Here is a 23,439-nt window from a genome sequence, read left to right as displayed (position 1 = left end):
TTCTCAGAGAGAGAATCTTGGGCCTCACCAAACTAGAAACCCCAGAATTCCACAGAATGATGTCATGCAATTAAAATGGAATAATAGAGCCATAACAGTGTGGTGTGATAGGGCCCAGTGGGTCTGCAGTGTAGTGTGCTATCTGAAATAATAGCAAAACAGGCCTATAAAATTAAACAAATCCAAGTTGATGAAATGCAGTAAAGTAGAGATGACTGGAGCTTCATCATTTGGATTCACAATGGGCTAGATTTTTTCAAACCCCTTTTAGAGAATTCTATGAAAAAGTGATGGTCTCTCTGCCCTTTGGAAACCTATTAGTTCTAGTTTCCTTCAGAGAAGACCACTAAAGACGTATAATGTTTCAGTGACAAAAAGTTTATTTTCATTTGTAGAGGACTTAATACACGCATATACCTTACTCCAGAGAAAACTCATTCCAGAATTAAATAGTTGCCATATATACCAGTGAATCCCAACCTTTTTTGACCAGGGACCACTTGGCCAGGGTCAGAGCAGGACATCTATCTACTGAGATACCACTTCTGGCCTTTTGTAATACTTGCTTGAAAAAAATGGTAATAGTCTTGACTCTGAGACTTCCCCACTGTGATGGAGGGAGCAAAGGGCATTAGCGCTACTTCTAGGTTCTTCTTGAATTGAGTGAACCAATAGTCTGTCCTGGGAGAATGTGTAAGAAGCCCCAAAACCCCTCAACTCTCATGTGGTAGTGGCTCTTTGGTGCTTCTCTTCAGGGGAAGGGAGAGATTAGGGGGTGTTTTAGGAGAAAAGAAAAATATCCCATCCACTATCCTTTGTCTGTTGCAGCAGCAACTCTTTGATGCTTCTTAGCCAGAGCGTGGAGAGTTGAGGCAGACAGGACTTAATTTAGGTTCTCCAGGGATAGACTAAGCTCTCCCCTTGAGAGTTTTATTCATCTGTGGGGACTCTGAAAGGAACATTGAACCCTTCTATTTCTTCCAGCAGACATTTGCAAGGCCTGGGTGGAGAAGTCACAGTTGCCAGGGCAGCTAGCCTCCTGAGATAGCAATGGTTCTTTTGGCTTTCTGTGTAATGGATCCGAGCAGCCCCGTTTCAATCTCCAAAGTTTTATTTTTGTTTTTTTTTTCCCATTGGTCAAATCACTATCTGTAATTGTGGAACTAAAAAGTTCCCTATACAGTAGTCTTAAAAATTTCACAAGACAATGACTGCGCTAAAGATAAGGACTCATAGCTCTAACATTCCTCTATCTGCTCATCAGATACCAGTAGGATTTCCTGTATACAGCAAAGTCAGCTCTCTATCTCCTTTCACTCCCAGTTTCAGCAGAGACTCAATTCTCAAACCTCCCTCACTCCTTCTTTGTCTAGAGGGGGAAAGAAAATAATCTTCTTCCTTGACCCATTTGACCTCCCACTGAAGCACATCATTACAGTGTAACCAGTGATCAGTTTTTTCTTCCCATGTATTACCTTATGCCAACCACTACAGAACCACAAGGCATCTTCATCTTTATAACATACAAGTGCTGGACTGTAGAAGACCAAAAGCCCACCCTCAACTACTACTACTACTATTTTTAATAACCCACTTTCCTCTCTTAAAGGAGACTCAAAATACAGACATATAAACACACACATCTTCCCATGGAGCTAGCTTGTAGCATTTGGATCAGGAAAGTCAATATGAGCCTAGCTCAGGCATTGGTAAACTTTGGCCCTCCAAGTGTTTTGGACTTCAACTCGCACAATTGTGGAAGTTGTAGTCCAGAACACCTGGAGGGCTGAAGTTTGCCCACACCTGGTTAGCTTATTCCCTTCTCCCTTATCCATGAAGTGTTGTGTTCTGTTGAGAAATATGAGAGTGCCCAGTAATTTCTAAACAAAAATGTGTAGGGAATTTTAATAACAAAAAATGACTGAAAAAAAGTATCATTTACACTCTTGAAAACTTGCCAGAAAGAACAAAGAAGAAGAAAGGTAAGTTCAAAAAAAAAAACGAATTTTCCAGTCATAGTTAAGGAAGGAAAACTGGTTGTTAGTTACAAAACTCAGGACACAACCTCTGGAAGTTATGACACAGTGTTAGAGAAGGTAAACCAGGTATGGGAAAACTTAGACCCTCCAGGTGTTTGAACTTCAACTCCCACAATTCCGAACAGCCAATAGGAAGGAATTGTGGGAGTTGAAATCCAAAATACCTGGTGGGCGAAGTATGGCCATGGCTGAGATAAACCAATTAATGTACCCTTCCCTTTCATTTAAGTTTCAGATTTTTCATTTGTCACCCCTCAGTTAATTAAAGATTTTTCCATTTTCTTTAATTTGATTCGCTCTGAATGTCTGCAAAGGCAACAAGAAGTACATACCTCCCAGTCATAGTTGATCATACATCATAGCAAAAACAAATAGTTAACACTTGCATAGCTAAGAAATGTATCCCAGCTCTGTGCCCCAGTGCCCACCCCTGCATCTTGTCAAGTTTGACAATCTGATGAAGCTCCTAGTTAAAATGCATCCAAATTTATTGCAGGCCATTATTTAAACCAATATGCTGCTTTAAACTGGTAAATTCCTTGGTTTTCCCACAATAATATCTCTGTATTATGAAATGCTAACACCTATTAAAACTACTCAGTTCATGGGTAAGTTTAAAATCTGCCCCTAACATATGGACTACTTTAATGGCAACAAATTTTGTATACTTTCTCTCCTTTAGATTTTGAAGCTATCTCATGAGTAACTCCCACAGTTGCCATAGCATTACATTTTAATTAACAAAAGGGCAATGAGAATGACTACTTTATAGTGTGTTTCTCTGTGCAAAATACCATATTGATAATGGATGTCTTTGCTGAATTATTAAAACAGTGAAAACGTAAGAGGTGTGCGTCCTCTGTTCAACATATGCTTCATAGGCAGGCAAAATTGGGGTATGACCTGTGAACAGCCCTTGGAGCATGGGAAAGTGCATGGAATACATTGCTACCTAAAAAGTTTAAGAAGTGGATTTTGAAACAAATAAAGCCGCAGACTGATTGTGGCCCATGTAAAAAGATGCACCTCAGGCCGCCGCACTTCCAGGGTCCTTGGCCTCCACTGGACATAATTATTTTATATTTTTATTAATATTTTTAAAAACCCACAAAACATCTGCTAAAAGTGAACTGTGAAGTAGTGAGGGAATACTGTATACAGTAATTCTTGTGAAACATTACTAATGATGTTTGTGGTTTCTGAATCATAAGGATTGAGATGGATGGACAGGCAAAGTTTGGGGCACTGAAACTACATTAGAAGGTGGAAACTGATATGACACAAGTCTTTCAAAGTAGAAACTGGATCTGTAATGTTGTGTTTCACCGTAACCATTAAAGAGGAGGGAGACCTGTAAGAAATCTTCAGGTCCCAGAAAAGCTCTGTGGGAATGAAGTTCCACTTGTCACTCCATAGCATTGTTTTCGTGGATATGGTGGGTGTGTTTGTGCCATACTACTGCACTAGAGAATATTACTGAAAACTCTTCCATTTCTCCTACCAAAATACTCCCTGTAGACATGTAAATCAGAAAGAAATTACTATAGATTGAAATGCTTCCTCTTGACATGTCACTCATTGCTGTGGACAAATAAGTGATTTTACAGTCTATCAGGTGTTTGTGACTGGAGTATTGGACTATTCCAAGAATTTAGAATTTAGTAGCATTTTATTAGATAAGGTGGCATGTTCCATGTACTATCGCTTTTTGTAACTGTAGTATTATCTATGGCAATTTCATATTTTTATCAATCCATTTGGGATTGTTCCAAATGGAAAGATGGGGCAGAAGGAAAATATGATGGTGGCGAAAGTGACAATTATCTTTTTAATTTGGGGAAAGAGCTGCAATGACATTGTTCAAGCACAGACTCAATAAATTCTGGATCCCAGGTTTTCCTAATGCACTGGCCCATGGTTGCTTAGGTCAGGAGTAATAGAGTAATTTGTCACTACTTAGTAAGAAGTGGAGGTTCAACTTGAACCTTGCTCGCTTTTGCCTTTGCATGAAGCAGTGGGTGAGATTTTGGGTAGAGATTTTCTGAATTTCAGTGTTTCATGTATCATATTGTCCAGTGTGAAGCACCTCACAGAATTCACATACTCCTTTCATCTGTACAGCGCTATTGAGAACTGCCAAGGAAATAAGCGGCTGTGACGCATGATATCCAGCGACATCTCTCGAATGATTTGTACTGCAACTAGCTATTCTTATAAGGAAAGTTATGGGGTTTTTTGTGTTCCAGTTGAGTTCTAAAGCAAAGAATGTAAATACAGATTTAGCCCAGTTGATCTGAAATTATGCTTGGCAAGGAAAATAATAGTGAAGACCAAGAGCCTTGAACAAGTTTGTCAGGTTTCCTTGTACTTCCTGAATGATAGCTATGAGGAAACAACTGGAATTATTTAAATGTGCTGACTTACAAAAGCCTTGTTAACATATAGTAGAGGTTGTCTAACTGTTGTGATAGAACTGGCTTTCTATGCTTTTATATAAAACATTATATAAGAGGAAAGCATTTTTTTCCCTTGGGGAGGGTAAAATCCGCAAGCCAAGTGGTGAGAGAGTTCCATCAAATGAATGATGGAGGATTCTCAAAAGCTTGCATAGTCTTCCATGGCAATTTTTTGTTGTTTATTTGTTCAGTCATTTCTGACTTTGCAACCTCATGGACCAACCCACACCAGATCTCTCTGTCAGCCGCCCCAGCTCCTTCAAGGTCAAGCCAGTCACTTCAAGGGGAACATAATCTATCTTGCCCTTGGTCGGCCCCTCTTCCTTTTTCCTTCCATTTTCCCCAGCATCATTGTTTACTCCAAGCTTTCCTGTCTTCTCATTATGCAGGCAAAGTACTTCATCTTTGCATCGAGTATCCTTCCTTCCAGTGAGCAGTAACAATGACAATAAAACAATGCTCAGCGTGTCATGCTGTTATTCCTTGGCTCTATTGAAACTAATTGTACAAGAAAACTTTCCAGAATTACTGTGATATGTTGTATTGCATTCCCTCCATATGTAACTATGTTTGCATAGAAAGTAACGAGGAAAAATAATAGAAAAAAGGCATCTGTAGGTTTGATGACTAACCATATTTCTCTCCATCAGTGTTGTGGCATCTTACTGTGTTGGAAGTTTCATAAATGGTTAAGAAGGGTTCATCATGTTATGTTACAGGCAGGCATGTAGCCGGGGGGGGGCTTGAGGGGCTTCAGCCCCCCCCCCCCCGAAATTCTCATGGTGGTTCGTGAAAAGGCCTTACTGGTGCATTACTTAAACTGTTATGTTTATTCATATCATGATCTGATCACCATACTCAATATATCCCATATGCATGGGGGTATTGGGGTAATGATACAAAAGGTTTGCTAGGCTAGACCCTCTTTCACTCAGACTCAGCCCCCCCCCCCGAAACTCACCCCCCCCCCGAAAAAATTAGCCCCCCCCCCAAAACGAAATCCTGGCTACGGGCCTGGTTACAGGTAGTTCTGGGGTTTATTTTAGTGGGCTTTTTTCTCTCTTAATAAAATGTATCTGGTGAAGAAAGGATTAGTTGGACAAGCTTTGCCCACAGACCATTTTCCTGCTCTAATCACCATAGGGAAATCAGATTTAGAGAAATCAGGTGGATAGAATAGAATAAGTGAATTTTGCTTTCAGTGTTTCAGTTTTGAAGTTTGCAATGCATATTTATATTGATAGATTATCCTTAGATTAGTGAAAGTGTCATTTCTGTTTCTAAGCAAACATGGGAAAAGTCTAAAATTACTGCTTCCGGTAACCCTGACAGCTTCTTTGAAAATTAAAATAACTGCCCATTTTGAATACCTCCTGATAGGAAAAAATTGCTATCAGAGAACCCACAATTAGCTGTTCGAAGCAAAACATCATGTGTGTAAAGCCCATTGTTGTAGAATCAGCCAGGCCCCAGCACTCTAAATTACATGTAACCCATAACGCTTTCTATTGTATGCCAGGAGCCTCTGGTGGCGCAGTGGGTTAAACCCTTGTGCCAGCAGAACTGAAGACTGACAGGTCAGAGGTTCAAATCCGGGGAGAGCACGGATGACCTCCCTCTGTCAGTTTCAGCTCCCCATGCAGGGACATGAGAGAAGCCTCCCACAAGGATGGTAAAACTCCAAAAACAATCTTGGTATCCCCTGGGCAATGTCCTTGCAGACGGCCAATTCTCTCACACTAGAAGTGACTTGCAGTTTCTCAAGCCGCTCCTGACATGAGAAAAAAAAAAACCTTAATATACGCTAGAAAAGTTGTCTTGTTTTGTTCATGTTCTTCTCTTCCTTTTTAAAACTGACATACATTTTATACTTAAAGGAATATATTAAGGTAAAATCACAGCTACTTGCATGCGTAATAAAATCATTGTACAAAAACAGATTCCATCTTCTGAAATAAATACATTCATTACTCATGATTTTGGTTGATCCTCCCCTCCAAAATTACCTTGAACATGTACCATCATTTTTAATGGAAAGAGAAAAGACATGGAAGCAGTTGTAAAGATTTAGCATAGCTTGAATTTGTTTGTGTGGTACTGTTGTTGCCATGTTGCTGATGATTAGAAATAAAACTATCAGTCGGGGTATGAACACTTCTGGTGTTTCTTTCTGATCTCCCCAGTAGAAAACTAGTTGTCAGTATCACCTAGTACAGGTTCCTCTTTTTTCCCCTCCCGTCCACAGCAGACCAAAAGCACTGCAAAGACTGGAGAAGTCCAGTTTAGAACATTTAAGATAATGGATACTTAAAGATAGGAGAAATTAGTGTTGGGACCAGAAATACCAATTTAAATCCAAATAATTGAGGAATTATCGAAGGCTTTCATGGTTGGAATCACTAGGTTGTTGTAGGTTTTTCAGGCTATATGGCCAAGCATTTTCTCCTGACGTTTCCCGGCCTCACAACCACAGAGGGCGCCTGACATAGATGCAGGCGAAACTTCAGGAGAGAATGCTTCTAGAACATGACCATATAGCCCGAAAAACCTACAACAACCTAATTGAGGAATTCATACTATAGATGTACATCTTAAGTTACCACAAGCACACAGTCAATTTTAAAATGTAGTCTCAGCACTGGTTGTAAACGCACAGATGCATTGTGCTCAACTAGAGCTTGCTAAGTATTATTAAATTCCAATCTGCCATGTAGTGCATTATATCACTTGCATGATAGAATTATTGGGTACAGCAATTTTGACTATTTATCTGGTTGTTTGAAGCACAGCTTATTGGATTGCTTTGACTATCGTTTCATTAAAAAGTCACTGTGCCAAGCTCCAAAAGAACTGGCCATCCGTATATTGCCATGCATTGAGAAATGGAGGGAGAACTGATATCACTATGGAGAACAATCAATTAGAATGCATTGGAGAAGAGACCCTTTGAAAGGCCTCTAAAAGTGTCCAATTTGATAAATAGTTTTCAGTAAGGGAAAGTTATGAAATATTGTTAACTTTCCAGTCCAGTGCATTTAATAATGAACTATCCTTTCTCCTCATTTCTGGTACTTGATTTTACAATGAGGTATAGTGTAAATAGTATGAGGACAAGGAGAAAAGTATGACAGGGAGGATGAAATAATACCTTTACATGTATATGGTTGTACAGTTCATTCCTAGTTGACACGAAAACAGGTAATCCTGTATGGTTTTGGTGCTTTTGCATGGTTTGTGGAAGCAAAGCATTGTACTGTATATATTGTCGAAGGCTTTCATGGCTGGAATCACTGGGTTGCTGTAAGTTTTTAGGGTTGTATGGCCATGTTCCAGAAGCATTCTCCCCTGACATTTCATCTGCATCTATGGCAGGCATCCTCAGAGGTTGCAACCTCACAACCTCTGAGAATGCCTGCCATAGATGCAGGCAAAACCTCAAAAGAGAATGCAACCCATTGTACTGTATGTTGGTTACCTTCCAAACCAAAAAGAGATTAATTAGGCTCTATTCATACTCCGGTTACAAGGAGGGTGTTTCTCTCTTTCTCTTGATGCTAAAGTAAACTTGAGTACTTACTGTAATACACAAGTCGACAATTCCAAGGTAAACCACAAGCAGTACAGCTTTCAATATAGCAGTTTCTGCATCAGTTGAGTCACTCAAAGGTCTTATAGACTGACAGGCAAAGTATTAATACCTTACTTCCCCTTGTTCTGCATGTAGATTGGCTATGAGGAAACCCTAACATGAAATGTGCTAAAATAACAGGTTTTATTAGTTGAGACTGAACAGGCATTACAAATAACAAACAGAAGAAATTGTTTCTATAGTAACTGAGCTTTCAAATCTGATTGATTACACATTTTCCCCAGTTGTCATGTTATGCTCAATATGAAGTCAAAATATATCTAAAGAAAGTGCAAATAATGTACTTACTCTAAAAAAGTACAAGAACTTCTCTATTGTAGATTTGTGCAGATTTTTAGTTTTAGCATATTCATCAGCTTTAGCTCTTATTCTTGGAATTTACATTAAAGGACAATGGCAGGATGGCAGTGTTTTCTGACTGGTCCAACAATGCATATTTTGAGAGCAACATTTGGTTTTTGCATTGGCAAAGTGGGATAGCAAGAGCCTTTGAACTACTCACCCAGACTGCCTTTTTATGTGATATTTGGACTGATCTGCTGTCTGAATTCCAAGCTCTTCACCAATATTAAACATGTGAATTACAATTAATGGGTTAGTCTAGACCTTGTATTGCACTATATACTGTTTCAAAATGAATTCTTGATAGTTTTTAAACCACTTTGAAAGTCCGTTCACTGAAATGATATCAAATCAACCACTAATGCATATGATGTACTCAAAGGCAAAGATAATGGCACAGGTATGTTCCTAACTAACTTTACTCACAAGAGATTTTTGCAGAATCTAATCATACAGTACAAGGTCAATGAAAGAGTCAACTGAATTGGTTTCATGTTCTTTATTCACAGTGGGCCAATTCTGTTTTGGTTGGTTGAGTAATATAGTTACACCCAGAGTGGGATTTTACTCACTGAATACAATTTTTGTGGCAACTAATCTCTCGTTGCCTATAGTTAGGAAGCTGGTAGCTAAATGTTTAACTTTAAACAGTCTGACTAATTGAGCAATGGCATGTTTTGTAATCTGAGATTTTATCTCTTTAACCAGAAAAAAATGTCAAAATGGCTTTTAGGTGGCTAATGATGCACAGTGATGCCTATTAGTGTGGGTGTTAGAGATCATGTCTTTGGGTTTTCAGAGGCGGTAGGGTCTTAGTTTTCTGCTGTATGACAAATAATTAATAGAACAGATTTTTGTTGTATCTTTACAATATTATCTAATACTAACTAAAAGAAAAGGATGGTGATAGGAATAACAAACATTGCTTAAATTTTCATATTGGAAACTGGTGGTTACTCAGCTTTTTCTTAACAAACTTATAGTTCATAATCTAGATAAACAATATTGCTTACTTCGTTATTAAAACCCTATCTACTTCAGAGAGTGAAGTAGATATGTTTCTGGGCATTTCTTTTTAACCAAAACTTTGTACTAGAGGTAAAATCAACACAAAAAGAATAGGGATGAATTCCTGCACACCAAAAAATAAGAACAGGTTTAGCAAACTTTTAAATCAAAATGAACAATATGCACATGGGAAATGAAACAACCAGGACAATGAACCCCACATAAGTAAACAAAAACAAAAAACAACCTTATAAGTAAACAAAACCAAAAATGAACTTGAGATCTTGGAAAATTGCATGGATGACCTTTCTTTTCCCAGCCTTCATTTTTTTATGATTTCCATTTTTACGCGTCTGTGCTTCTCGGGGCAGCTGGTGAGAGCACACAATTACAATCGTATTGGCTAGAGTGGGATCCCATTCTGTCTCAACTTAAACTTTATTACAGTGCTTACTGCAGATATACTGCCGCTATATAACACCCAAAGTCTGTTTTTCAAGTTCTCCTCCACTATCTTCTCAATGGTAAAACTCCTGTTGTTTTGTTTGTTTGCTTGTTTTAAAAAAAACATTCTGCTAAACAGAGGGTTAGGAGCAAAAGTTAGGCTGGCTGGGTGTAAAAGGCAGGCTCCTAAATTAATATAAAGACTTAATATAGGAAAATGGCATTTAAAGTTTCATTATCAAGGCTGTATGAAAAATGAATTTGATCATATCATAAAGTAATGTTGGTACTTGTGTGTGAACAAATTTAATCCTTGATGCAGACCTTTGGGTGACAATGAATTAATTTTTATAAATGTTGAAGGGAGAAAGATTCCAGTGTAATAGGCAAACTTATATCTCTCCTTTGTTTACGATTGATGTCTTCAGTTAAAGCAAGAAAGGTTGTTAAGGTTCAATTTGTGATGAGACCAGAGTTTTATTTGTTGGGGAGACTGGATTACCATTTAGAAAGAAAATTGTGAAGAATATTACAATATATGATAACTGCAGCAAGAATTGTATATACTCAGAGATAGAAGAAGCTGGTTATCTCAAGAAAAGAAGAATGCCTGATAAAGATCTGTGATATAGCCCAGATAGACATATTGACTATGCTGATCGAAGAGAAATATTTGACTAACTTTAAGAAAGATTATGACTTGTTCATTACCTTTTCACAAGCTCTATGAGGATATTTCTCATAGAAGAGTTTTGTGAAAAGTAGAAGTGTGACTATATAATATAATTTAAAGGGAATAGACTAACACAGGATATTGATCATCAGATAGTGTGGAAACTTTGTAGCTCTTTTGTCTGTTTGTTTGTTAGTTTGTTTTTCTATATATGTATATATGTTTTGTTGTTGTTTTCTGTTTTTTTATTTTTAATAGTCACTTAGTTACCATCCTGTAGTAGTAGTTAGTATATTGTTGTGTAGTTTATAGTTTTATATATCTAAAGATTTGCTTATGTGTTTTATTTGGGGGGTTATAAAGATTTTAAAGCAACAAATGAGTGTATCGGTTTTGGGACATAACATAACACTTCATATCTTATCCAAAATTGTGTGTTTGATTGTAATTGCAGTTAAACCTTTGTTTTCAGTGTTGCAGTTGACAGTGATGAAGGTAACAATGACATGAATTAATGTGCGAGTTTCAAGTTCAGTCTCCCCCAAACTTGGATCCATTGGGTGTTTCAGGCTACATCCTTTAGCCATCATGGAATGCCTAGCTCAGACACTGGCTCAAAAATAAACACTGTTTAATTCAATGAAGCTTACTCCTAGATATGCCTATGTAGAATTGCAGCAGAAGTGTAGTACCCTACCTCATTTTAAAGAGGAGCAGTAGTTACAATTGAAGGTCCTAATGTAGCTGTGCTTCCTTCTCAAGTGTCATTTATTTCCACACAGGATCCATTGTACTGCACAGCATCTGAGATCATCTTCATTTGTGGACTTCATATTAAGCTACGGAAGGATTGCACTCCTGTATTGTTAATTGCATAAATTGCCTATTAGAAGAGATGACATCATCTAAGAGCAGCACCACACTCTTAGATGATTGAAAAGCAAGAAATGCCTCACTCTGATTAGGCTAGTGGTAAGCACAGAGCCCTGCAGAAATGTGCATATACATCATAAGTGGTTCAGTAGTTTAAACCAGTGACCTTATAGTCACAGTCTAAAGTGGTTTCCACAATCTGAGGTTAATGATTTGAAAGGGATGTAGTCATAACTGTCTCCTATGTTTCTTAAAACTTATGTACAATTATGCAGCCCACTGCTTGGAAGTGACGTAACTTGGCTTGTAGTACTGACAGACACACATTTTTTTGCTTAGCCATATGGCAGGTGATTTCAGCACACCTATTTGAATATTTCAAAATATGAGAGCCAAAATGCAATTGCTAGTTCCAACTGGAGTGTGCCCAACTACTAAATGGTAACAAATATATAAAGTCTATTGGTTCAAGGGGTCTACCCTAATTGGTATTAGCACTAGGATTTGGCTGATGTCCTCCAAATGGGCCTTGTTATGGCACACCCGAGCCTTTGGTAAAAACTATAGTGTCTGGCTTTCTCGATGGCTAACTGTATACCTTCTGTTAAGATTAAGACCCTTAACAGACAGAGGCACTTTAGGCAAGAAGAAAAGATAATCAAAATGAGTTTATTGAAAACAAGATGAATAAAGAGTTCACTCTACCCAGGACTATTGTAAGATAGATTGAAACAATACTTTACAAAAGGAGATTTTGCTCGTTGCAGTCGTCTCTCTGGAGTCCTTGAAAATCTTCTGCCTCTGGTGCAAAGCGATGGTTTACAAGCTGGTGCACATAAACTGTCTCAATCTTCCTTGCGAAGCTTAAGCTGGTTAAAAGCTTCTGTTCTCTCTGGAGCTGGTGGTATATGAATAGTAGCTGAATGCAGGTGCTAAGGATACCTGTTTTGGATTGCTTGGGCCTAGGATTACCAGACAAAGCCCAAGCCTCTGGTCACTCTAGCTCTGCTGCAGAACAAGGGAGGAGACTAGCAAGAGAGCTCTGTACAGGCAAATGGAATAGACCAACTAAGGCTGGCCTCTTGGGGGTTTTCATGCTCCACCCAAAAACTAATACAAAGGAAGATATCTACACTATTAGGAAAACCTATAAACAGGAAGGACTAAAGCAGAGGAGAGGAAAAGGCAGAACCAATACTTCACAGGCCTGAAATTCTTAATTGTCACTTGACCTTAGTGACTTCTCTATACCATTATTGCACAATTTAGGATGTGTCCAAACAGAGTGAATTAAATAGGGATTCTTTTTGTGACTCATAATTCCAGAGAGCCTAAGTCTTGAAAAAAGTTTCCTATTTTTCTTTTTCTGTCAAGCCATACATTTGTCTAGACCAAGATGTCAGTATATACACAGTTCTTTCCTGTTACAGTTTGCTGTAGAACAGGAACATCTTTTTGTCTAATTGTCTGTGAATTTGTTTTTTGAGGGGAAAATTACTTTGGGAATCAAAGGAACTAGTTCCTTATCAGGCTTGGCTGACTTGAAGGACTGCATGAGGCAGAGCAGCAAAAATTATGTGGTTTAAGTTTTTAAAGGCACCAGGGTTCTTGACAAGAAAAGTGATTAGAGTTCTCAAAGGAAATCAGTCATTCTCAAGTGTTGTGAAATATTTGCTTGCTAACCGATCTTTCACTCTTCCTTTTGTATTGCATTGGGCCAAATTCCCATTAGCTCTCAATTGTAACTACACTCAGCTAAGTAAGAGTGTTCAGCTCTGCTCTTTTTCTTCTTTTTGTTTGTGTTTGAGATCCTCTGGCGAAATAGGCTTTCAGCTTTTAAAAAACTCAGTTAAATGACACTCAATAGGGTTGCTAAGTTCAAAATAAGAATATAAAGAAAAATAAATTAACTTGTTCATTTACTTGTTTTCAGGCCAGACGTTGTCAACTACATTTAAAACAGGAGTAAATAGCATGGTTTGAATTCTGTAGAATTCGATCAGTTTGGCTTTTACATGTGGAATCAAGAATTTATTTATGATTTAATTATACATTTTAAATCTTACACTTATTCCAAGGAGCACATGACACTGTACATGTGTCTTCCACTGTTTTCAATATCCTCATGACAACTTTCTGGGTATATTTGGGAGATAAATTGCTTTATTGAACTTTATTGCTAAGTTGGTAAATTAGCCAGGCTTCACCTGTTACTAACCCACTCTTACCAATCACCTTTGTTACAACAGCAGTTACTAAGAGGAAAAAATACAGCAATGTGGGCAGGGTGGCATTAAGGGAAAGATACAGTATTCAAAAGGATGGACTTGTTACTTAGAGCCGTCGCAAACTGTTCCTGCGGGAGCAAACCTTGCTAGCATGTCCCTGACGTCATGAAACTCCGCCTCTCGCCCCGCCCCTTTCTCCGCCTCTTTCTCCTTGCGAGAGTGGTTTTTCCTTTGCTAGGGCAGCATTGCCAGCGTGCTCTCTCAGTTGGCAGAATTCAACTGAGAGAAAATGCGGGCAATGCTGCCCTAGCAAAGGAAAAACCACGCTGGCAAAGAGAAAGGGGCGGAGAAAGGGGCGGGGAGAGAGGCGCAGGCTCATGACGTCAGGGACGTGCTAGCAAGGTTTTCTCCCGCAGAAACCTAGTTTGCGACGGGTCTTACATGGCCTCTTGTGTTATCAGTGATTTGCCATGATATATGTTGCATCTGTCCTCTAAAAAACAGGCACAATCATGATGGCTGGTGTTAGTTACTATGGTAGGAGAGATGATTTGCATGAAACAGGAGCACTTCTCATACTGTCACCTAAGATGAATAATGGCTGCAACTTTTGCATAATGTCCAGGAAAACCCCTTTTTATCTTTCCAAAGTAATAATTCATAAAAGGAAATTTGACATTCAATAATGAAAAGGTCCAATAAGCCCAGGGAACTACCATATCAATTGCATCCCTGTATGATTCTGTGTTCTGTCAGGGTTTTCTATGGACGGGTTATTCTGCTGTATACACCAGTCATGATCAGTTATTTCCATTAGTCCATATGTAGTTATACAGTAGAACAGTTTGCTTCACAAGAATCCAACTATAGACTGTTCAAGCAGAAGATATGTCAGATCCATTCAGAAAGCTGAAATGGTGAGCAGCTTTTGTTTTGTGCAAGGAGAAAAACAGTGTAGAAATGAATTCTAGAAATTCACAATCTCTGAGGATGCCTGCCATAGGTGCAGGCGAAACGTCAGGAGAAAATACTTCTAGAAAAGGGCCATACAGCCCAAAACACCTGAAACAACCCAGAAATTCTGTGTGTGGATTATTGTCTTACACATACATAGATGTTGTAAAACTGAGTCTTATAATAGGCTGCGAGACTTATAGATTGTTTTACTGGGTGTATCCCTTTAGATGGCATAGAGAAACATCTCCCATACTACATTTGGACTTAAACATTTTCCCCCCAGTTTTCTTCCCAGGCAGATTATAACATAGATTAAAACTAAAATATAACTAAAAAAAACTATGAATAAACAGTTTTAAAACTATTACACAAACAATCCTGTTAAAACACTGTGTATCTTTTACACTTGTATCTTGGATTTGCAGGTTTAACTTTCCTAGATTTAATTATTCACAAATTTGCAGTCAATAGTTAGACAGATTTCGTGGCATGTACAAAATTTGTCAGCTATTCTGAGGTGTCTGCTTCGTAAGATCATATGCAATGTTGGGAATGTTTCATTTTTCTTACAACACCCAGTATTCTGAAGAAGTATAATCATTCAGGTAAATATGTTCTTAGGCATTTGACACATCTTTGTAATACATAAAACTGTTTTTAGTCTAGTTTCGCTGCTTAGGAACTCAGGTGATGTAAGACTATACATAGGAGGGTGTCTGTATTGACTGTGTGCTTGGTAACAGCCAGTGAATCTGTGTAACTCATTACTGCTTATAGTAGTCAAGAGCAATTCTCAAAGCCTTCTGCACACTCTTTTTCTAATCAGCTACTCAGCATTTTCAGGGAGAGATACAGACAAGATACATAGTAACATTATCAATTTATTTTGAAATACAATCTCAGATAAACCTTTGTGACTAACATTGTAGTAGTATTTAAAGAGATTGTAGTATTAGTCTGTTTAACATGAAAAGACTTAAAGGAATCTAGTAGTACGTTTGAGATTAACTGAAAAGAAGAAATTTCTAACATAAGCTATCATGAACTCACTCTACTTGCTCCTGACACGACGACTCTACTTCATCAAAGGCAAGGCACATCAATATACATGGTGATGTTTGTTTCATGTTGTGGGTATATTTTTTACCTGAAAGGCAATCCTGGAAATTGTTTGATTATGTGGACTGAATCCATAAAATTTTGTGCTACGAATTTCTTCTTCCTCATTTGTCTTAAGGATCTACTGGATTCTTTTTCATGTATTTGTGACTTGGGATCTCATCACATTGATTAGGTCCAGTGCCATGATTCACCAGCCTCTGATAAGGCTGTAGGAATATGTTTGTAAAGAAATACTAGTGAATTAAAATAGTTGGGGGAGGGCTGATGGTTCTTTATGTGATGATGTATCTGCTAGAATTGAAATTTGGTCAGACACTCAAGATATATTCTATTTTCAAGTATTTTTTAAAGGTACCTCTAAAAGCTAGTTAGGTAAGGCACTGATACAAATTTCATTTCACATTTTAATTCTGAGTATTTCCATAGGGCTATTTCATGTTATTCTGGGTGTATTTTCTTAAAGACTGGTTTGAAAGGCACAATCCAGGAAACGGTGGGCTGATGAGTTGTCAGTATTTTGATGAAGGCTCTCTAGCTTTAAAAAAATTCTTTCATGTTAATCCCATAATTACATTCTTCATATAGGGTGGGAAGGCACGTTTTTGCACAGTAATGCTTTGATTGTTTATCTTCATATTGACCTAGACAACCCAAATGAAATAAACTAAACATTAGAATCAAGCAATTTTTCTGTTCCTTTTTAGATCTAAATAGAAACTGCCTTCAGGTTACTTTTAGAAGTCTTTCACTTTGTATTTAGTCTATTTCTACTTCAGGTGTTTGCATGTCTTCTTTAGAAGTTTGAAATTTGTCTCTCATCCTTGAAGTGGGCAGGTTGCGGTTTAGACTTTCAAACTGTGTGAAGATTAAAAGGATATCTGTGCAGCTTTTAATAACTGTACAAATATATCTGCATCTTATGATTCAATTAGCATAAATCATCCAATGACAAAACATATTTTCTCATATTTCTTTCAAAATAGGTCCAATTTTTTCATCAGTTAATATTTCTAAATACAGTGGTGACCTGGTTATCTTTTTACAGAACTCTACTTTCCCAGCAGTCAAAGGAAGACACTATATCTCATGTTGAGCAGTCATTATAGCCAGTGAAAGCAATTATAATATTTTTTGTAAAATGAATCCATTGGACTAATGCATCCAAGGAGGAAAATGAGTACAAATTTGAGATTATAAAAGCCCACATAATAATCATTCTACCAGACAAATTGGTCAAATGACTTTCTAGGAAGGAAATTGTTCATATGCTTAAATTCTTTTCTTTCTTGAAATATACAGAATCTGCAAATCCTTACTGCTTCTTCATAATTTTATCTAATGGTAGATAATTTTATCTAATTAGCAATGTTTTTCAAGTCAAGACACGCAAGTTTCCATGATTTTACAAATCTATTCAAGCCCTCTTTGTCTCCTGAAACATTGTTTCTGGGGTTTGTGGAATCTTCCAGAACAGAACGCAAAGAGAACAGATGTGAATCTCAAATATTTGTAGTCCTAAAAGAATACTGATAGGAAAAATATATTGGTTGTTCATATATTACTTTCCTAAATTGCTGCTTAGCTATAGATGCTTCCTATACTGTAATTGGAGCCCCCATGACCTTGGAGGTGTCTATGGATAACGCCGGCTCTTCGGCTTAGACATGGAGATAAGCACCAACCCCCAGAGTTGAGCATGACTAGACTTAATGTCAGGGGGGAAACCTTTATCTTTTATACTGTAATTGTTTGCATGAGGAAATTTGCTTCTTATTTTCATTTTGGGAAGGTCTGCTCTATAGCTTGATGATTACATTGTCCATTAGTAATTTTAGGTTGTTCACTTATTTTGGAACTGTGGCAAATGTAGCATCATTAAATCACAATATTGAATAGTAAAATGTTTGTTATTTTGCTTGAAAATTACTATCATCCTACAGTAGAGTCTCGTTTTTCCAATAAATGGGCCGGCAGAACTTTGGATAAGCAAAAATGTTGAATAATAAGGAAGGAATAAGGAAAGCCTATTAAAAGTCAAATTACATTGTGATTTTACAAATTAAGCACCAAAACATTGTGTTTTACAACAAATTGACAGAAAAAGCAGTTCAATACACGGTAACATGTAGTAATTACTGTGTTTACGAATTTAGCACCAAAACATTGCAAGGTATAGAAACAGCTGTGGATCCGGGTGGGAGGCAGACTACGTTGGATAATACAGAACGTTAGATGAGTGAAGGTTGGATAAGCGAGAGACTACTGTATTTGCAAGACCAGTGTTCCATTGTGTAGGGATGTCAATATGAGATTTCCATAAGAACACAGGTCACCAAATATATTTACATTTTAATAAACCAACTGAGCAACTTCTAATGTAATCAAGCTGACCAAAGTACACTGGCAACACATCTTTAACAGATGCAGAGTCTTCCTAAGGGAGTAGAGAAATATACACACATTGTAGTAAATATACAGTGAGTCTAAGGGAATTCTGTGGAAATGGACTTTGGGACTGGGAAGAAGATTACTAATTAGCATGCTACATATCTACTCAGAGAAGTAGGTTAACCTTGGAATTTGCTGACAAAGAGCATTCTGATAATGGTTGTGTTCTGTACCAGTCTTCCAATCATGTGACTTCTGTGAATGGAAAGTGGCCAAAGCACATAAGATAGCAGAGTGAAACCATTTTCAGCAGTTGCTTATCTCTTGCCAGTTTCATGTTGCTCAGTGTGCACAAGCAGGATAGTTGCAGTGAATAGCCAAAGCCAGTCTTTTTGCAATAGATAAGCACACTGAAGACATCCAGCTGGACATAGTGGAACCGTTTTGTTTGGGTTTATTTTTTATTTGTCCTTTTAGCTAGAGAAGTAGTAGTACAGTACTGCAGACACTGAGTTTTGAAGATCCTCTGTACTGAAAGACCTCCATATTCAGACTCACCATATACAATAGTCAATAAAAATGCTGTACATGTATGGAACAAGACAGAAAGGTGGAACAAGTTCAGGACACTGAAGTGCCCTTAAAAGTAAATCTTGTCTTCGATCTTAAAATTTTATCAACAAATCTCCATTCCAGAATTGTTTTAAACTAAGAGTGTTGTTTATTTTCTTGTTCTGGCAGATTCCTATTCAGGCTCCTCCAATGAAAACGGTGGAAAATCAGATTCGGTGGCCAATTTGCAGCCTCATTCATCCCTCAATTCCATCCAGAGTTCTCCAGGTCCAAAGCGCTCAACCAACACACTGAAAAAGTGGCTAACAAGCCCAGTCCGCCGATTGAACAGTGGGAAGGCAGAGAGTAACATCAAAAAGCAGAAGAAAGTACGTGAAGGAAGGAAGAGCTTTGACCTGGGATCTCCCAAGCCGGGAGATGAAACTACACCTCAGGGAGACAGTGCAGATGAGGTACAGATACACGTTGACTTTAGAAGAATGCTAATTTTAACCTACTTCCATTTGTGGTGACCTTTTTATTGTATGTGATTGATTTGGGATAAGTTCTATGGCAGCACTGAAAACATACAGTCCTCCTCCAAAAGAGGGAATTGCCCAGTGAGGGTATGCTCACTGGGCATAGAAAACCTGCATTCAGAAAAGTTATTAGCCTTGCATAGTGTTCATATTTGTATAGCTTATTGTTGATTCTTATCCCCAATTTTTGTTTCTTTGTCTTGGGTCTACCCCATTATATGAGTAGGCTATTACCAGCTTCTGAAAGCTCCCTTCTAAGAATCCTCTTCCAGTGTTTTTATCTTCTTCTATTTTGGTAGAGGTGAAGTCTTCTGGAGATAAAATGTAGATTCCCTCCCCTCCCCCTCCCCCTTTCTCCTTCAACTAGATCTAATTCGGATGCTTTTATGACTGTAGCTCATATTTTAAATGATTTTATTCCATTTTGTATTGTGTAATATACACAATTGTAGCTGTGCTTTGGTAAAAATAATAAAGCAATACTAAAACAAACATGGAACTTGATCAAGAGGCAGAACAATTTTACACCTAGGAGTTTTTAAAACTGCAGAAAATGAACTTGTTTATTCCTGAAGATCTGATCCAAATCAAAGACTGAATGGAAGTTGGATTTGTAAAACACTAGATGCAGCAGATGCCATTTTTCATTAAAAGTTTAAGAGTATTGTGATTGATATATTGTATACCTTATTACATAACCATCATGTAGCTTTTAAAAGGCTGTTGGTAAGGCTGCAAGTGGGTGGTATTTTTTTTTAAAAAAAATTCTTACTAGACTTTTAATTGCACATAAGTACATGCATCCAGACTTGCTCTTTGTAACAAAAGGGCATCTTATACTCACAAATGAAGCTGAAATCTCAAAGAGAATTCCTGATAGTGGAAATGGATGGGAGAGCAAGTTTCTTATATTTCCACGACCAACATCACAGACCATTATTAGTAAGAGTAACTGCCTTTGGCAAGAAGAGAAGTCCGGCTCCAAAGGATAGAGACAGATAGGATTTTTGGACATGTCTCTATCCCTTCTACCATTTGGAAGCTACAACAGAAAAATCAGAAAATAGCCACCACTTTAGTTTACTATTCTCATATTCTACTTGATTCCCCCTATTTATTAATAGTTTAAAATTATGTACAAAAGCAATAGCTTGTAAGAGGGTTGAACGGGACTCAGTGAATGCCTTGGTGGATAATGCTGCTCTTGGTACTGCTGTCATTTAGCCACCACTACCGCCACCTCTTTTATCGTGGTTTCTTCCAGGTTTTAGTGCATGTGTAGAAGGGCCCTTAGTTGTCTAGGATGCCCCAGACATAATACCTTACTCTGAGGGCCCTTTGGGGCAAGACTTTTTGATTTGGTCGTTTCTACCAAGGAGCATGCTAGTTGTTTCTCTGCAACAGAATGGCTCTTTCAAGTCTGTTGGTGTCTGGCTCTGGATGTTAGTTGCAGCTGAGGTGTGGAAATGTTTGCAGTTGGCTCTCCTTAGTGTTGCTTGCTCTTCCAGCGTTATTTCCCATGCTATTTTTAGAAGAACCCTCAACTCTCTTGAATAGCATGGGAGTTGCCGTAGGGACAGAGGCAATGGTAAAATCACTATCATTCGGTGTCAGTAGAACTCTTCTGAATAAAACTCTTGATCTAACTCATTATACATTTTCCTTTCTAATTCCTCTTTGGAGAGATAAAAGTGGGTTATAAACAAATATAATAATAATAATTCCCAACATATCATTGAAGAAGCCAGAGTAGAAATTACATTACCTTATTTGTCATAGAACTATTTAATTAAGTACTTTAAGGAATAATTAACACTTTGTCTTTTCTTCTTCCTTTCTGTCTGGACTGGATTTAATCATGGGATTCCAACAGTGTAAAGATACCTGAAGCAGTTAGTCACTGAACTTCTTTTTTCTAGCTTGTAATGATAATTATGTTGCTTTCAGAAGAGCAAGAGAGGTTGGGGCGAAGATGAACCAGATGAAGAATCTCATACACCACTCCCTCCACCAATGAAGATTTTTGATAATGACCCTACTCAAGATGAAATGGTAGGGGCTATAATATTTTTCTCCCTTTCTTGAAATAACTTTTTTTAAAAAAACCCATATGCTGCTCGGATTAAAGAGCAGGGGATCATGATTAATAGGGTTCCTATGTACTGAAGTTTGCTATACACCTTTACTTTCTTTCCAGAAAGAATGGCACTGTGAAATTCCAACTTCAAAGTCTTTCTTGTAGTGCCTAAGGATGTTGCTCTCCATGCCCCAAACCAGAATATTCATCACCTAGCCTGCTTATTTCTGTGGCTTTTCTTCATTCATTTTGCATTTTATACTCTTGCTGTAGGGCAGTAGCTTTCAAGTATATGAGTTGAGGGGGGAAATACAATGTCTTATGGCACCTTAGAGATTACAAGCCTTATTTGGTGCATGCTTTCATGGAATGCAGCCACAAAAGTCTTTGCTGTTTTTCCAGCACCTGACTAACATGGCTGTCCCCTTGAAAAGCAGTGTATCCTAATATGTCCCAGTGAGTATGCTTAGTTCACATTGGCCAGAGACTTTGCCTTCTTGCTACATGAAGGTAAAGACTTAAAACATACCAAAACTTGGTTCAAGAAGAAGATTACTATTGGTGGAGCAGAAAGAGGGGACAGGTCTACTATTAATGATGTACTTAGTTAGAAATCTTTGAAGAGCACCAAAAGCAATTTCTTGGTTCCTTGGGGAAACTGTTTGAAAATCACTGCTCTACAGCAATAGCATCAATGTTTGCTGTTTTAACATAATATTGGTGTTAGATCCACCTTTAACATAAAGGTGGATCCAGCAGTCTAGTAATGTACTTCATTGTCCCTATCCTTTCCCCCCATTTCTAGTTGTCATAAGTATCCCCTACTAATATATACATTAAAATCTGTCAGTCTTGTGTCTCAGTTTTTCATTGGAATACTTGTTTTGTGCCATTTCTGTATCAAGTCATGAGATTTCTGGATTATTCCTTGGAAGAAATTTTAGACATATTTTGTGCTATTTTTCCACCAAAACGTAAATGGTTTGTTCACATTCTTTCATCAGATTTTTGAAATGTGTTTCTGAAGGCTATTGGAAATCTATCCATTTTAAGACATGTGCTTTTTTTTAATGTGCATTTGGTTTTGTGCACATTTTCCTCTTCAAAGAATATTGTAAAGCTAGCACAAGCAATATAAATTTTCTTCAGTTAACGGTCTTTGAGGAGTCTTGAAAACTGAAACATAGATATTTGCCTTTGACCTAACTTTCTTGCTGTGTTGAAGAAGCAAGCTGAGTTATCTTTATAACCCCATTTACCAGAAATATAGACCACACTAATCAGGATAATAATACATATACACCCTAGGAGTTATAGCTCTGTCCAAATTTACTTTGCTGTAAGAGCAGATATAATGCAACCAGTAGAGCATATAAAGCACATATTTACCATTTGGTAACTTCATTTGTGCATTGCACAACCATTGTAGTTTTAGTATGACACAAGAACACAGTGAATATAGTGCAGTGTTGTGATTGCTCTTATAAGTTTACCTTCTTTTTAAAATCCACCTAAAATATATAACATTCCTTTTCAGAAAGCATAATGTTGGGCTCTAAAAAGTATAGCAAGTGACAGTACTCAAAACTCTTAAAGGATTGAAGCCCCTTCTCTTGGACAATCATTTCAGGATTGAAGCTCAGAAAAAAATGGAACATGATTTTTTTTTTACAGAATTAAACTTCCGATATATAAAGTGGAATAAGTAATTCCTCACTATTTGTTGTGCTGGTTAGAGATAATGAGTAGTGCAGTCCAATCACATCTGGAAGGGCACATGTCTTCTGTTCATAGGCTAAAGGAAGATTTCTCCTTCCATCAAAGCAACTATAGAAAACTCTAATTCGGATCAGTAGCATTGGGAGTGAGGAAGGCTTATCTGTCTCTCTGCATACTGTTTCCCAAACACAGTTGTTTGTGGGGGAAAATATAAACACCTATACTTTTTCTCCATGAGCAAAGAGCAATGGAAAGAGGTGACAAAATATTCCCATTGGGAAGTAGGCAGGTGCACTTTAACCATGCAGAAATATTTGGAACAAATCGCAACTTCCCCTAGTTGGGTGTCACCAAAAGTAAGCCAACTAAAACA

At 37.7% G+C, this 23,439-nt stretch overlaps 1 protein-coding gene across 10 annotated transcripts in view; it reads left to right on the top strand.

The window, feature by feature from the left end:
* KALRN (kalirin RhoGEF kinase) overlaps window positions 1-23,439 on the top strand; it is a 607,994-nt gene that overhangs the window by 526,163 nt on the left and 58,392 nt on the right. For 7 of the 10 annotated variants that reach the window (XM_067473328.1, XM_067473327.1, XM_060774943.2 and 4 more), the window contains 2 exons: window positions 18,921-19,204; window positions 21,218-21,322. In XM_067473328.1, the coding sequence (XP_067329429.1) occupies window positions 18,921-19,204; window positions 21,218-21,322 (389 nt within the window). The remainder of the gene's footprint in view (window positions 1-18,920; window positions 19,205-21,217; window positions 21,323-23,439) is intronic. The other 3 variants (XM_060774970.2, XM_060774952.2, XM_060774978.2) reach the window with 1 other exon arrangement.

This window comes from Anolis sagrei, chromosome 1 (assembly GCF_037176765.1).
Source record: "Anolis sagrei isolate rAnoSag1 chromosome 1, rAnoSag1.mat, whole genome shotgun sequence".
NCBI lineage: Eukaryota > Metazoa > Chordata > Lepidosauria > Squamata > Dactyloidae > Anolis > Anolis sagrei.
This window is presented reverse-complemented; position numbering and strand designations above follow the sequence as displayed.